Source organism: Aotus nancymaae, unplaced genomic scaffold, assembly GCF_030222135.1.
Source record: "Aotus nancymaae isolate 86718 unplaced genomic scaffold, 86718_ANA_hifiasm-v0.15.2.pri h1tg000016l, whole genome shotgun sequence".
Lineage (NCBI taxonomy): Eukaryota > Metazoa > Chordata > Mammalia > Primates > Aotidae > Aotus > Aotus nancymaae.
This window is the reverse complement of record NW_026988428.1, coordinates 63,271,415-63,286,812: the sequence shown is the minus strand read 5'-3', so window position 1 is coordinate 63,286,812 and position 15,398 is coordinate 63,271,415. Positions and strand designations below refer to the sequence as shown.

At 36.2% G+C, this 15,398-nt stretch overlaps 1 protein-coding gene across 5 annotated transcripts in view; it reads right to left on the bottom strand.

Moving 5' to 3' along the window:
* Nucleotides 1–15,398, bottom strand: part of PZP (PZP alpha-2-macroglobulin like) — a 68,062-nt gene that overhangs the window by 51,410 nt on the left and 1,254 nt on the right. For 3 of the 5 annotated variants that reach the window (XM_064377446.1, XM_064377449.1, XM_064377450.1), the window contains exons 2-13: nt 12,144–12,327; nt 11,225–11,384; nt 11,015–11,067; nt 9,988–10,008; nt 9,553–9,721; nt 9,033–9,117; nt 6,453–6,564; nt 6,009–6,123; nt 5,762–5,871; nt 3,738–3,899; nt 1,865–2,092; nt 1,551–1,614 (exon numbers count right to left, since the gene is read on the bottom strand). In XM_064377446.1, coding sequence (XP_064233516.1) covers nt 1,551–1,614; nt 1,865–2,092; nt 3,738–3,899; nt 5,762–5,871; nt 6,009–6,123; nt 6,453–6,564; nt 9,033–9,117; nt 9,553–9,721; nt 9,988–10,008; nt 11,015–11,067; nt 11,225–11,384; nt 12,144–12,327 — 1,463 coding nt within the window. Of the gene's footprint in view, nt 1–1,550; nt 1,615–1,864; nt 2,093–3,737; nt 3,900–5,761; nt 5,872–6,008; nt 6,124–6,452; nt 6,565–9,032; nt 9,118–9,552; nt 9,722–9,987; nt 10,009–11,014; nt 11,068–11,224; nt 11,385–12,143; nt 12,328–12,749; nt 12,767–15,398 lie in introns of those variants that run through there. The other 2 variants (XM_064377447.1, XM_064377448.1) reach the window with 2 other exon arrangements.

Here is a 15,398-nt window from a genome sequence, read left to right as displayed (position 1 = left end):
CGAGTTTACCTATATGACAAACCTGCATATGTATCCTACAAACCTAAAATAAAAGATTAAAAATAAAAATAAAAATAAATAGTAAAATTTGAGAAGGCTTCATTATTTAAAATCTGAACTCTGGCAATTAAACAGACAAATAGTTCAGGAATAATAATTTGGATAGTATGAAGAATAGTGTAAAAAGAAAACAATATGAGGAAGCTCAACTTGGACAATTTGAAAAGTTTTAAAAATATGAATTTAGGCAAATTGTGAACAAAATTCTTTCTCGTATCTTAGAGGTGTAGGGGCTTTCAACAATTCTTCTGTGGAAAGTAAGTCAGTAATTAATAAGTATTAAAATATGTGGTTAACATTGTTTTTTGATGAAACAATTGATGTAATTAGCTATATAGAGAAATTTTTTCTGATTGACTCAGTTACTTTCAATAAAATGTTGTGGCATCTTCACAAAGTAAATAATTAAGTAACTATTCCTCATTTTACTATATAGAGATTGTTACACAGGCTCTTCCTTTTATGAAGAAAATTCAAGTTGAAATATTAGAAAAGAAAAAAATAAATATTTTAAAACCTTCGATTATTGCTGTGAACGTGATACATATAGCAGTATTAGAAGAAAATTATTCAACAAGAATTGAGGGGAACAATGTATACATTGGGGTCCAGTCTCCATATCTAAATGTCTCTACACTAGTAGTAGGAAAAACCAATATTCATTAAAGACTGGCAGCAGTCTTTAATGCTTAATTAAAATAATCATTAATTATTAGAGTACTGATTAATAGCTTGTATATTTCAAACTTCTCAAAATTGTTTCAATTTTCAAAATTGAAAAATAAAAATTAAAAATGGATATTTTGTTTTTCCAGCTTAGCAGGAAGAGAAAACACAAAAAGAGAAAATATTAGGCATGGAGCAAATCTAATGGTTATTAAGTTTAGCTCAGGGGTGCAGTGAAAATTGGTAAAATGTTTGCCTTAGTTTAGCTTAATTACAAAAATGTTCATGGGTTCTCTTTTCAGTGGTTTAACCTCTACATTATTTGACTTAGAATGGAAAACAATCTTGGTTCCTTAGTCCCCATTTTATTCTTGAAGGGAATCCGATTTCATGTATAAAGTACTCATGGTCTGGCACAGAAAAAAAAAAAAATCTAGCACCTTTCTTCCCTCCCATTTCCCATGATAATTACTCTGCTCTTCTCTGCAATATTAACATAATCAATGTACATTTTATTAGGGGTGGAGATGAATAGAAGGAAGCTTAGATTTTAAAAAGATTTTAATTTTACTGTTAGAAGAAACAAGCTAAAGTGAAAAAAATAGTGTGCTTTAGCAGAGTGACTGATACGGAGTAGAAAACAAAATTTATCTGTTGAGTGTTGAATTTTAAAATGCCAAAGAGTCACAAGAAGAGTATTTTCCTGGGTGTCCTCCTTGTTGTGAAGAAGTGATAGAAATGATTTCCCCATTGGTGAACTGTCACTGAGGGAAGGGTAAGGATGTGTGAGGGAAGCAAGGAGAGATGAACCTGAGGATACTCACTGTCTCCTGACTCCACAGGCAGAGTGTGGGTTCCAGATCTGACTATGCCTCCTTTAGCCATGATCTGAAATGAAAAACGGTAAAGAACTTTTCTTGAGCTGGACACAGATCTCAGCATCCTATCCCCACATGACTCACTTTCAGTTGTCAAGTCTCTGCTGGAGAGAATCAACCTCGTGAAAACTCACAAAATGAAGGACGCACAACAAGAATGCAACATGGCTGTGTGCAAGTAGTTTATTGACGTTCCTGAGCCTATTGATCACTTTTGCCTACTGACAAGCTGCAATTGTATTCCATGGCTTCATTCTTACCAGGTAATGGAAACTCAACTCCGACAGCTCTCCCATGGCCTGTCTCTTCAGCATATAGTGTGCCCTGATAGTCTGTGTGTGGCCGCAGGGCAGAGTACCAGCCACAGGCTCCAGGTCAACGTAACTCCCACTTAAGGAGAAAACATGACTTGCAGTGTGCTGAGCATGCTGGTGGACTTCTGCTATCCATGAATAGGGGAAACAAAAGCTGGGATGCTCAGTGGAAACCTGAGCAAACACAAAAACAAAGTAAGAATATTGTCTTGAGATTCTTCGCCTTAGCTTCTCACCAAAATGGATAGTTAAAACTGTGTCTTCCACTCTAAAATACACTACAGCTCTCCCTCATACTGGTTGACAGTGAAATAAATGAATTTTCAGCCTCCCAACATTCAAAGAAAAGGAAATCATCCATAAATTTCTCTCTTTTGCCCTGATTCTGCTAACTCATTACTACTTTGACATTTTCCTTCTGCCCCTCAGAACTAGAAGAAAGATGACGTCCCAGTGAGAATGATAAATAACTCCAACAAGCGGAAATGGGATTTTTCAGGTATTAGAATTACCTCATAAATTGGCTTGTTTAAAATTAGGTTTTATATTAATATAACATTCTATTACCTTAAGGGCTTCAAAATTGTTTATAGTAATCCTTAGTAAATTAGCATTTATGCCTCTTGTCATTATTGTGACTTCCAATCTTTGAGACCTATGTGGTTTCTGAAACTTTAAGCCTTGCATATATTGTTTAGCACACAATTCTATCCATTTCCCTTGTGGTAACTGCTCCTTAGTTTTTCTTCAGAGTGCACTTATTTTTTCCTAAATTTATTAGGCGTACGTTATGGACTCTTCTATTTGCTCTCATAATAAAGTTCCTATTTAAAAAAAAAACCTTTTGCATGTAAGCACATCATACTAATAATTCACAGATCTGTTAACTCTATGAAAGTAGGAACTTTGAAAGTGTAGGGACACTATTCACCTTTTAAATCCTAGGGAGAGCAAGTGTCTATCACATAGAAAACACTAAACGTCATTACATATCTTTAAACTGAATTAACAAGTGAACACTCTAAGAAACAGAAATAATTTCTGTTATTTATCTACATGAAATCCATAAATTGTGGTCTTTTGTCACTTCCTTGTCTGAGATAACAAGCATGAAAACTCTTTAGCTACAGAAATGTTTCCATCATCATCATTAGACAGTGTGTATTGTTGTGTGTGTGTGTGTGTGTGATCACTTTACAAAATTTCTAAGTACACATGGAAAAAATAACATAAAACAAATTACATGAATTACTGAAGCAGCTGATATTGTTCAAGACCCAAATCAAATAAGATTTTTTTCATAATATATAAAATGTTACAGATAATGATAGTGAAATGATAAGGCAATTCTGTAGTGCCTTTTCTTTTTTTTTTCTTTTTTTTTTTTTGAGACAGAGTCTCGCTCTGTTGCCAGGTGCCAGGTTGGAGTGCAGTGGCATGATCTCGGCTCACTTCCACCTCCACCTCCTGGGTTCAAGCAATTTTCCTGCCTCAGCCTCCCAAGTAGCTGGGACTACAGGCACGCGCCACCACGCCCAGCTAATTTTTGTATTTTTTTTAGTAGAGACAGGATTTCACCATGTTGGCCAGGATGGTCTCGATCTCTCGACCTTGTGATCCACCTGCCTCCCCCATAGCGTCTTTCTAATGCCTTTATGATTTTTCATGAAATTCTATTATCTGCAAATTTATAACCTCAAAGCTAGATATGTTCTCATTTCTTACTCTTAAATGCAATCTGTGTGTTTCTTCACTTCTGAATATGTCATTGTTCTTAATATTTCCTTTTGACCTCAGAGGTTTGTCTTTCCATACTTACCGTGACAAAAAGATTACTAGCCAAGATATTAGTAGTATCGATTGAAAACTGTACAAGACCCTGTTCATTGGTGGTTGTATTAAAGTGATAATTGGCTTCATTCGCAGAGATGAAGATGAGTTTATTGGGGATGGGCGCACCTTTCCCATCCACCAGAAGCACCTAAAGAAGACAAGTACTTGACAGTTGATGTGGTTAACACCCAGAGAGGACTGAAGTCACGTGAACAAATGCTTTTGCTGCTATAACTAGAACAACAACCTCTCCCCCACCTAAAACACCCCAGCAAACCTTCATATTTACTGCAGAATGTTTCCTCCTATTTGAATCCTCATTCCTACATAGCTTATCTATGAAACTTTGGAGTATTTCCGTTAGAGTCAGGGAGGCTTTTAATAACTACAACATGCCACTTAATATGCACCTAGAGTTAGAAAAACAGAAATGAATTTAAACTGGCTGTTTTTCCCTTTTTGCATAGATGGAGGCTGGAATGCTTGACTGCATACTGAACTCTACTCTAGCAGCTAAAAAAGTCACTTAACTTCTCTGTGCTTCAGTTTTCCACCTTCATTAAGAGGTGGATCAAAGTATATTGCCTCCTTCATATGGTAGTATTGAAGATTAAATAATTATTTTAAAATACGTAAGAGGAGTAGGGTGACTATAGTTTTCAATAATCTGCTGTGATTTAAAAATAGCCAGAAGAGAATCATTTGAACTTTTAACAGAAAAAGGACAAATATTTAGGGTGATGAATATCTCAATTATACTGATTAGTTCTTCACAAATTATTTGAATGTATTAAATAATCACATGTACTCCCCCAAACTGATACTATGATGTATCAATTTAAAAAAAAATTTAAATAATAAAAATACATTAGAAGATATTTGGTATATGATAATTATTCCATAAACATTAGTTAATAACATTATTATTATCTCCTACAACAAACCACCTAAAAAAACCCACACGAGAAAGTTTTTTCCCTTCCCTTCCCTTCCCTTCCTTTCCCTTCCCTTCCCTGCCCTTCCCTGTCCTGCCCTCCCCTCCCCTCCCTTCCCCATCCTTCCCCTTCTCTTCCCTTCCCTTCTTCCCTGTTTTTCTTCTCTGCCTTTTCCTGTCCCCTTTCCTTTTCTTCTTTTCTTTTCTTCCATAACAGGTATTTCTCTGTTTCCCAGGCTGGAGTGCAATGGTGCCATTATAGGTCAGAGCAGCATCAAAGTTCTGAGCTCAAGGGATCCTCCAGCCTCAACTTCCCAAGTAGCTGGGACTACAGGTGCATGCCACCATCCTGCTCTATTTTTTTTTTTTTTTTTGTAGAGGCAAAGTCTCACTATGTTGCCAGGGCTGAGCTAGAACTCCTGGCCTCAGGCGATCCTCCCCACCCCATCTCCAACCCTGGCCTCCCAAAGTGCTGGGATTATAAACATGAGCCACTATGTCTAGCTGAATGTCTTATTTACTAATTATAAAACTGGTAAAATTATTTATGTGAATAAAATTAATATTTTATTTGTTTTGTTATTGTTAAAATATATACATTAAACATATAAACAATACAATAATAATGACCATGAAAGGCACACTATTTTAATACCTATGCCTAAAATTAAAGACTTATTTACTTATGTCTGAAGAGAATAACAGACGAAAAAAGGACACAGAAAGCCATAAATGTTATAAACTCTGAAACTTCTGATGCTGGCTGAGTCATGACAGAAATATCATTTATTCTAAACTGAATGACAGAAGAAATTTGATATAATAACTAAGTCACATTACATTAAGTATCTTTATTAGCTACATATTAAAATAGATCTCTGATTCTCATAATAGTTTAGTGTGTGTCTGTACATTTCATCAGTGATATTTAGAAAGGAAAGTATTTCTCCTTGCTTTCACGGTTTTGGTCATATTAATTAACTGGTAATACTAACCAAATGTAGGCTACAACACTGTACCCTGGGCTTAGGTGCATCTGGACAGTTTGCTTACCTGTGAATTAAAACATATCCTACCTGTCCAAAAAAGGGGATTCCTCGTCTAAAGTGTGAATCCACTTTCACGAATATGAGTTTGGATGCAACGTTTGTGATTTCACTGATCCCATTTGCAGTGACTACCACATCTAAAAAATATAAAAAGTCAGTACTTTTAGAAGTTACTTTAGTTCTAAAATTTCTTTCCTACAAATGACCCTTATTTTGTTATGGGAAGTAAATTAATGTTTATTGTTATATTTCCATATTCATTCAGTACTCACACCTGTTCCCTCTTCTCTGATCCTGGCTTCCACTCGGAGCTTCATTTCAAAACCTGTATTTTTAATCTGGAGCATGTTTGCTTGTACTTGTTGGGTGATGCAGCCATTGCTGTTGAGCTGAGAAAAATACCAAAACTAATAAATATCATACCGATTAAGACCAATAGTCACTAAATCTGCTATTCTCTCTATAATGACAAGAAAACTTTTTTTTTTTTTTCGGTAAGCATGTTAATTGACCTTCAATAACTCAATGCTCATATCTGCTTTGTAACCTCCAAAGTTAGTCATCCAAAGGAGAATCTTGTTGACTAAGAACAGAAATTCCTTTTTTGGTTGCGGATATTTTGGGACGAGCTTGTCCTGATACCCTTTCTAGTTCATAAAAAGGAGTGTCTCACTGTTTGTAAAAGTGATAGCATTGAGAGAGAATACCACATACTAACCTGTTGACTGAATTCCTCACAGATTTCCTTGATAGCACAATAAGAAACAGGAAAATATTTTCTACACAGGCTCACAGTTGCAAGTCCTGGGACAGGCTTCCCATAGGTGTATCTGGCATATGAGAAATAAATAGGGAATTGAGAATGGCTATTTGCATTTTCCACTACCAGTCAGTTCCCTACACATCTGTCATCTGGGCACCCACTAAGTAGAAACTTGCCTGGAAAATGTCTCTCTCAAGAAATATTATCCATTAAAACCTTTGAAACTTGACTGCACTGTACCACCACATTTTCTTTGGAATTAATTTTTTTTCCATTTGTCTAGGTGCAGTGACTCATGCGTGCAACCCCAATGCTTTGGGAAGCCAAGAAGGATCGCTTGAGGCTGAAATTTCCCGACTAGCATGGGTAACACAGCAGGACCCAGTCTCTACAACATTTTTAAAAAGATTAGCCGGTATGGTGACACACACCTGCAGTCCTAGCTACTTAGGAGGTTTAGGCAGGAGATTCACATGAGCCCAGGAGTGTGAGGCTACAGTGAGCTAAGATTGCTCCACTGCACTCCAGCCTGGGTGAGAGACTCTGTCACTTAAAAAAATGTTTTCTTCCTTCTAATCTATTTATTTTCTATCATTCTTTTTTATTTTGCTTTAATAATATCAAAGCTTATTCTGTATACTATGTGAGCAAATTTAGATGACAAACTGAATAAAAATAAGTACATAATAACTAAGCAAATTAACACAAAATGCACACACACAAAAAAACAAGTGCACTTTTACACACATGCACAGAGAAGAGAGGGGAGAAAGGGAGAAAAAGAGGCCGAGGAACACCATGAGGCATGTAAAAAGAAAATAATTTGTGGGGATATGTGTGTGCACGTGTTATATTAGTTCTTTCTCTCATTAGAAGATAGGTAATAGAATAATAAACAATAATTTTGCTTGGGACATTAGTTTTCTTTTCTCTTTGCAAATGCCTCTGAAATCACTTTAAATAAAAAGAGAATCAAAAGAGCTTTTTCTGAAACCCCTCTCCAAGATGTAGACATCTGCAACAGGGCACTATCAAGTTAGACACGTAACTGCTTGGCCATTGCTCTGAGGCTGAAATGAGGCAGAGGCCTAGGCGTTTTGGTGTTTCTGGCATATAATATCTAGGCTGGCATATTTCTTTACCCTGCATGCTTTCTCTGGGACTGCTTGTAGGCAATCAGTTTTGCTTCTCCAGGTTAAAAGGAACTGTAAGAGGAATCCGTAATCACAGAGGGCAACAGTGGAAAGGACCCTCATGGGTCAAGTTCATGCCCTCTGTCTACCGCTTAAGGGATAGAGGTTCAGAGAAGCAGCAGAATGCCGAGTTAAAACAGTAAGTTCTGGTAGGGGATGCACACTCATCACTGCCGATTCTGGGTCTAGTACCCTTCCTAATCATGACATCAGTCACTGGATCATTTATATTAGGTTTAAATCACTCCTATAAAATCCTAATTATTGGCTTTGCCCAGTAATTGTGACCTGTGAGATTTAGGCTTCCCTGTCACATTTTTGGTCCATCGTATCAGCTCATCCTCTTTCCTCAATAGAGGATTAGTATTTATGGTACACATATGAAGAAAAGGAGAAAGTGAAATTGCCTGGAGTATGAAAATCTGGGGAGAGAGTATTTCAGATTATTAAACAATTTGTTCTATCACTGCACTATTTCTGGTTATTAAACAATTGTTCTATGACAAAAGATCAATGTAAAACATTCAATGTATCCTCTTAAAGTTGCCCAGAGGAAAGCTGAGGCATAATTAATTCAATGTTCCATGAGGAAACAAGCAGGCGGATTCAGCAAGCGAGACATTTAGAGGCCAAATAATGATCTTCAGTGAAATGTCATTAAAAAAAGGTTATAGATTTAAAACCTTTAAGATATTTATAGCTTCCTATGGCTCTTTTTAAAGTATTAGAGCTAAAAACTACATAGGGGAGGAAATGGGGCAAAAAGAACCTGGCAAATTTTAAAAATAGGTGATAGGTACATGAAATTATATTTTAATACTCTGCTAATTTTTGCACACAATTGAAAATTTCCACTGCAGAGCATTTGGATAAAGAAGGTACTTAGGAGTCATAATATTCAAAATCAGTGTGTGAACACCCAGCTTTATGAGACAATTGTTAGGAAAATTGAAGATACTTGACTTTAAACTTGGAAGTAGTTTTGGAAAACTAATTTTGGTCAGTGTGATCATGGTAAGTGGAAAAATGTCTCTCTATTTTAGAGGTACATCCTGCTGCATATAGAAGCAAATATCATGATCTTTGTGACTTATCCTAAAATGTTAAAGCAAAATATATAACAAAACAATGTGGCAAGATGTTTATCATTAAATCATAATTATGGGTGTTTCTATTCTTTTGTGTACTTGAAAATTTTAATGATAAGTCATTAAACAAAGAGAAGCCAATGGAGTAATATTACAAAAGTGCAAAGGGAAAACAAATGTATAATTTTGTACCTACAAAACCACTCAGAATTGAGGCAAAATATAAAATTATACATAAAAACATTATAACTCACTTTCCACATACTGTTATGTTCACTTTTTCATCCATGATACTGATTATCTTTGGCAGCTGAATTTCGACCTCAAACTTGGAAAGCACTGTTAGTAGAGATAAAATGAATAAAGAAGGTGGTAAACATTTATTGGAAATACGAATAATTTCAGTGTATCAATAATTTTTCCCAAAATGATACCCTGAATGTTAGATTTATTTTTCAATGTATCAACTTTAAGATGGTAAGGTTTATCAGTTCATGCAGAATCTAACTGACCTCTTGAGCACAGCAGATCTCAGTGACACTAACAAATGACGGTGGTTTCACTGAAACAAGAAGTTTCATACTTGGCAAAGCATAATTTGCTACTGAAAATCAGCAAGTTCAGTAGCTGATTAGCTAATCCTAATAGTCTTCAAAGCAGGTATGTTTGACTCTACTGCAAGTTCAACATACCTATGGGAAATTCAAGGGATCTAAGGGAGCTCACACTCTAGCAATCAAAACGTCATGTCTTTTCATCTTCCATAATCCATACCAAATTCCTCCACGGTGAAGGGGTGCTCTATCCTTCCACCTGATTCTGTGTGTACCACCACCTTGTAGGAGCCCTGAATGGGTTCTGATGAGAGGGGAAATGACAATTGATTGAGGCCACCCTCTAGCTTGAGACTCTGCCATTGTGCAACTCGATTTCTTCTTGGATTCTGAAGGTAAACAAGAAGCGTGGGGAGTAATCATTTAGTCACAATAGTCCTTGAGCATCTCAAATGATTTTGAGGGTGATAATTGGCATTGCCTCAGGAAAGACAAATACAGAAGAAAGAGAAAATACAATCAACCTGACAACTGGGAGTAGGAGGAATTCGGATCTGTAAGTTTTTAGAGTAGTTCATCCATCTGAAATATTATCAGAACCTCCTACTCTCTAAAAGTACTAATTTCCTTATAAGATACTTTTTCTGATACTTACCTCAAGGTATATCAGTGGAATCTATATGATAAAAGGAAAGAAAATATGTGATTAGAATTCCAGCAAAGGCTACAATTTCAGACTTGTGATCAAACACCTTACTGAGGAAGAATCTTATCTGTAGCTAAATTCAACAAGAAACATCACAGAATTGAAAAAATCTCAGAGAAATTATTCAATAGTTCCAGGATGAGCATAAACAATATATTCCACAATTATTATGTGCTGCCATTTTCCTGAAAATTATTATTGGTGAATGATATTATTGATCCTGAAAATTATTATGGGTGAATTATATTATTGAATCTTTAAATATGAATATTATTTGGATACTAAAATTCTCCTAGTGAATAGTATGACCAACTGATTACTTTCATAAATTAAGAAATAAATATTAATAGAGTTATAAGTCATTATGATTTAAAACTAACAGAAAGAAAATTCCCAGAATTATTTGGTTGAAAGTAAACCAAGAATATTTCTTCTAATTTTAACATTGTCTATTTTCTATCTGTTAAAAGCAGCTTTGTTCCTTTTCGTTAATATTGAAGGTGAGTTGAAAAGAGCGAAATTCAATTAGCATAAAAAATCTTTGTGTATAATAGATGCTATACTATGTGTATAGATTATATAATAAAATTATAATATATTCTATTGTGTATACCTATATATTCAGAAAAGTATAATTCTTTGTTGCTTTTTTAATCATAAATTCATTGAAAGTATGAATATGAATAGCACCTCTTTTATGCTTCTTCATTATTCTTAATGCAGTGTGTTCAGAGCAATACATGTTGCTATTGCCAGACTGATTAACTACTGTTATAAGAGAAAGAACTTCCTCATCTGTTGTCCCTTAATTTTCTGTTGTATAAGACTGCAAATCTGTGCTGGGGCTGGAGCCAAGTTCAAAAACAAGTGTCTTTCACCCCCTTGCTTTTTTGTACCTTTCTACCTCACTCTGGATGAGTTTTCTCACTCTACCTGCCACCCCCACCTACCCAAATTATAGATATTGGATGCTTACCAGTTCATTTTGAGGGCGAAAATTTTCATCCACAGAGACAACACGGAATCTTACTGAAAAAGTAGTTCTCTAATAAGATTCAGACACAATAAAGCAGGTAATTTGGGTAAGAAGACAGAAGGCTATGGGGCTAGGATAATGGAGACTTTGGAGGCTCAGGTGACCCTTCCTTCTCAGTGTTGGCCCAACCGGTGGAATTTCCCTACATACCTGTCTGTCCTGGTTTATAGATGGGTTTGTCTGTCTGGACAAAGACCAAACTTTGGGTGTTCTTTACCAGAACTGTGTTCCTCTTCCTGAAATCTTGTGTAGGCCCCTTTATCTGGATGCTAAGGAACGCCACCTCTGATGAGGCTGAGATCCTTGGGAGCTAAAAAGCAAAGGAGTGTTTACTACTGAGGAACTGTGCAGTCTTCTCCCTCTGCATTCTTCAGTCATTGTTATTTCCTATCTCTCCTTCAGCTTCAGCAAGGAGCAGGAAGGTATGAATATTTCTCCAGACACAAGAGTGAAACTATTAACATGAGATAAAGGAACTGTATCAGTAAGAGCAGCCATCATTAGAAACCAGATCTCCATGGAGTTCACCTAGAGCTCTAGTTATTAAATTAGATGCCTTTTAACTGAATATATGTATTCAGAAGGAATGGAGAGAAGCAACTTTGAAAAAATACGGGAGAACATAGAAGCTGAGCATCCCAAGTTAGGCAGCTTTAAAGAGGTACTAACTGTTTGCTTAGAGTATCCTGCACACACAAAAAATTATGTTGCATGCAAAGCTTTTTTAATCATGAAATTTTCATCTGATCTATTTCTAGGCAATGTCCAGCCCCATCCTTAAAGAGACAATCAAGACTAGAAAACTCCTCTAAGTCACAAAATTTTTTGTGGGCAACAGGATTATTATTTAGGAACAAAATTAAGAAATGTATTTCTTCCTTACTCTGGTAAAAGAAAAATGCTTTGTTCCTTAATAGTTGAAAATTTACTGTTTTTAGTCATTTCTGAAGTCCTAACTACATTCTTAAAGTTATTCCTCTGGATTGCACACCAGAACTCCTCACCATGACATATAGAACTCAATAAAACGTATCAAGCAGAGACTGCCAGCTGGCACTGTAGCACTCACAGTGAAGGAGACACATTGGAATAAGTCCTTCTCCGCCACCAGGTCAGTGAAGAGGCTCCTGTTTCCCCTGGCAGACTCCAATGAAGCACTGAGAGTCACTGTCTCGTTCAGGTGGCTCAGAATGACACAGCCCTTCTCAGGTGTCTCAGTGTGGAGCAGGGAGGGGACCAGCACCATGTACTGCCTGGGAAAGGAAGAAGCCTCGCTTAGAGAAAAACTGATGATGGTAAGCATTTTCATCCATAAGTGTGTTTTCATAACAATATGTATGAATTGCTGCAATCAGCTTTATTCTAAAAGTCAATGAACTAAGAACAATACGATGGTGTTTCTGTCACAGATCAGCACAAGAATTTTATCTTTTACTCATCGGTCATGCCTTGCCACACAATCTGGAGCCACAAAACACTGGAGAGTGCTTTCCAAGAGGTGACAGTTTCACAGGCATTCCTTGCTTTAAAGAGCAATCAACTCTTTAAACTTCAGCTTCGAACTTTAAAAAGTTTCTGAATTCTTGAATATATAGCCATAAAAGTGGGTGGACACACAGACACACCCACACATATAATAAATTGGGAGCGATTATTCATTTTAAAAAAGACTTACATTAAAATCTGTCTAGATAAACCTCACTTTGGAATGAGCACCATGACTAGATTTACACAAATTCAACTGAAAGAGCTTCAGTAAGCATTTACCATTACCCGAAATAACACGTGTGTATATTGCAAAATCATTTTCTTAATATCGGCAACACTGAAAAAAGTATTTGCTGTTTCTCTGAGGCTCCTCAGATACAGCTCAGTCAAAATCAATATTTTATCAACAAGTTTGAAAACTTTGTCAATTATTTACATGCACAACTCCCCACACACACACTACACAAACACAGACTGTATTTTATTATCACTTCCCTTTATGCCCAATTTGTTGGGGTAATCAACATTAATAATTTAATATTAATATGTCCAAATGTATTATTGTTTCAGAATCACATGGGTGACTAGGTTATCTTTTTAATTAAAAAAAAAAACAACCGGGTTCAGGCTGACAGCAGAGCAGTGGCTTACACCTATGATCCCAGCACTTTGGGAGGCTGAATCAGGAGAGTCACTTGAGGCCAGGAGTTTGAGAACAGCCTGGGAAAAATCGTGAGACGCCCATCACTACAAAAAATAAAAATAAAACATTGAGCCAGGTGTGGTCATGTAATGGTGCATGCCTGTAGTCCCAGCTACTCAGGTGGCTGAGGCAGAAGGGTCATTTAAGCCGAGGAGGTCAAGGCTACCGTGAGCTATGATTGCACCACTGTGCTACAGCCTGGGTGACAGAGTGAGACTCTGTCTCTTAAAAAAAAAAAGTTTGCATAAGTACTATGAGTACATATGATTTTGAAAAGTCTTTTCTTTTTTATTTAACTTGTTGAATGTTTTCAATTTTTCAGGGGCACATGCAGTTTCTTGTGTAAGCCTCATATTCTTGCCTGAGCTTTATTGATGAGTGTCCTTTGTCTCTAATGCCCTCCGCTCCATAGCTTCCGGTCACTTTCCGTAAGCATTGAACTCAATATAATCTATCCACGCTTTGAACTCTTATGGGCTGAAAGAGAATATGTTTTTGTTGTTGCTGTTTTTGAGTATCTGCCACACAATGGGAATTGTTAAGCAGTCTTTGTATTGAGCCATTTAATCTTCCCAGCAATGCTGTAAGGTACATGCATGATACAATCCATGTTCATGGAAGCTATCACAGGGGATCCTCATCAGTCCCCAAAACTTGAATAAATAACAGAAGGATAAAATCCCTGCCCCTGTGCCAAATCAGTATATCATGCATAAAATGTGACTCCTCAGAGCCTTAATGATTCCAGGATTAATGAATGATGCAACATCTGCAGGGTGAAGCCATTTCTAGAGTAAATTTGCAAGTAGAAACTACTATTTTCTTATATTATTTTACTAGCCTTACCTTTCAATTGCCAACATAAACTCTTACATTTTAAATTGTTTTCTGGACAGGCAATTTGACACAAGAAACCCAGTTTTGTTACTTTACAAAATTAATAGGTGTGAGACTAGGAGGTGAGAATCTAAAGATAATTGAGTTGTGGAATCTGGAACTCAAATTTGGTTCTCTCATCCTCCACGTAGTCTGCTCCAGCACACCAGTCTTACTACACGTGTTTTAATGTGTCCCTGGGCAAAACTATCTGCCATGAATCTCTAGAGCCACTCTTAAAAAGTTTCAGATTATTTTACTGTATGCGTGGTAAGATTTTGTTCTCTAACAGAGATGCTGAGGGCAGTTAAGTAACTTGCCCATCCTCATTCAGCTAGTCCCTTTCGTCTAATCGTTTTCTGGTATCTGAATTATTCCGATCCCCTGATCACTGCGCTTTTAAGGACATGATAAACAATAAAAATTTATCACATTTTACCTCCCCATCCAAAAATTTTTTCATTAGTTCTTTAATCCCAAGAAGAAGGCATATATATATTTTTTATTTAATATATATATTTTTTATTTAATACTACTTTTATTCTTATAAATTATAAGCCTAAATGGTATCACAATTCAAAATTAATTCCACATATATTTGATATTTCAAAGAACTGTTTTATATGAGTTCAGTTAATATTTATTTAATAATTATTGAAATTGGAACAAACCCATCTTGACAAACTTGCCCAAGATTTCACTGGTAGTGAGCAGTTAAAACATTTTAATACATTACTCAATCATGAATGTTTGCATTTTAAATATCTGCCTTTTTACCAGGGATTAAATTTAGCAAATATTAAACCAGTAACTTTTAATTTTCTCTTTGCCTTTTTAGCAGGGATTAAATTTAGCAAATATTAAACCAGTAACTTTTAATTTTCTCTTTTTCATTTTATTCTGGTGAAACCTCCATCTCTCTGAAGCTTACTGCCCCAAGGCAGCAGAGAACGGCTATTGGGTCTCTTCGGCAATCTCTCTCATTTATCACATCAGGGGTTAATTCTGGAGTAATAAGCTTAAGTTTTCTCCCTCCACCCCTTCTGCTTGTGATAAGTAGGGCATGAGGCTTGTTGTTCTTCGTTCAGTGGTGGACACAACGTGAAAGATTGGTTTCAGTGGTAACATGGTGCTATGTAGTATAGGACTGTGTCCAAAACCACAAATTGCTTAAGGTTTCTGACCCAATACACGCCGCTGGCTTTATCCATTCAGACTGCTCTCAGAAAGCAAAATAACCACCACATATTCCCAAAT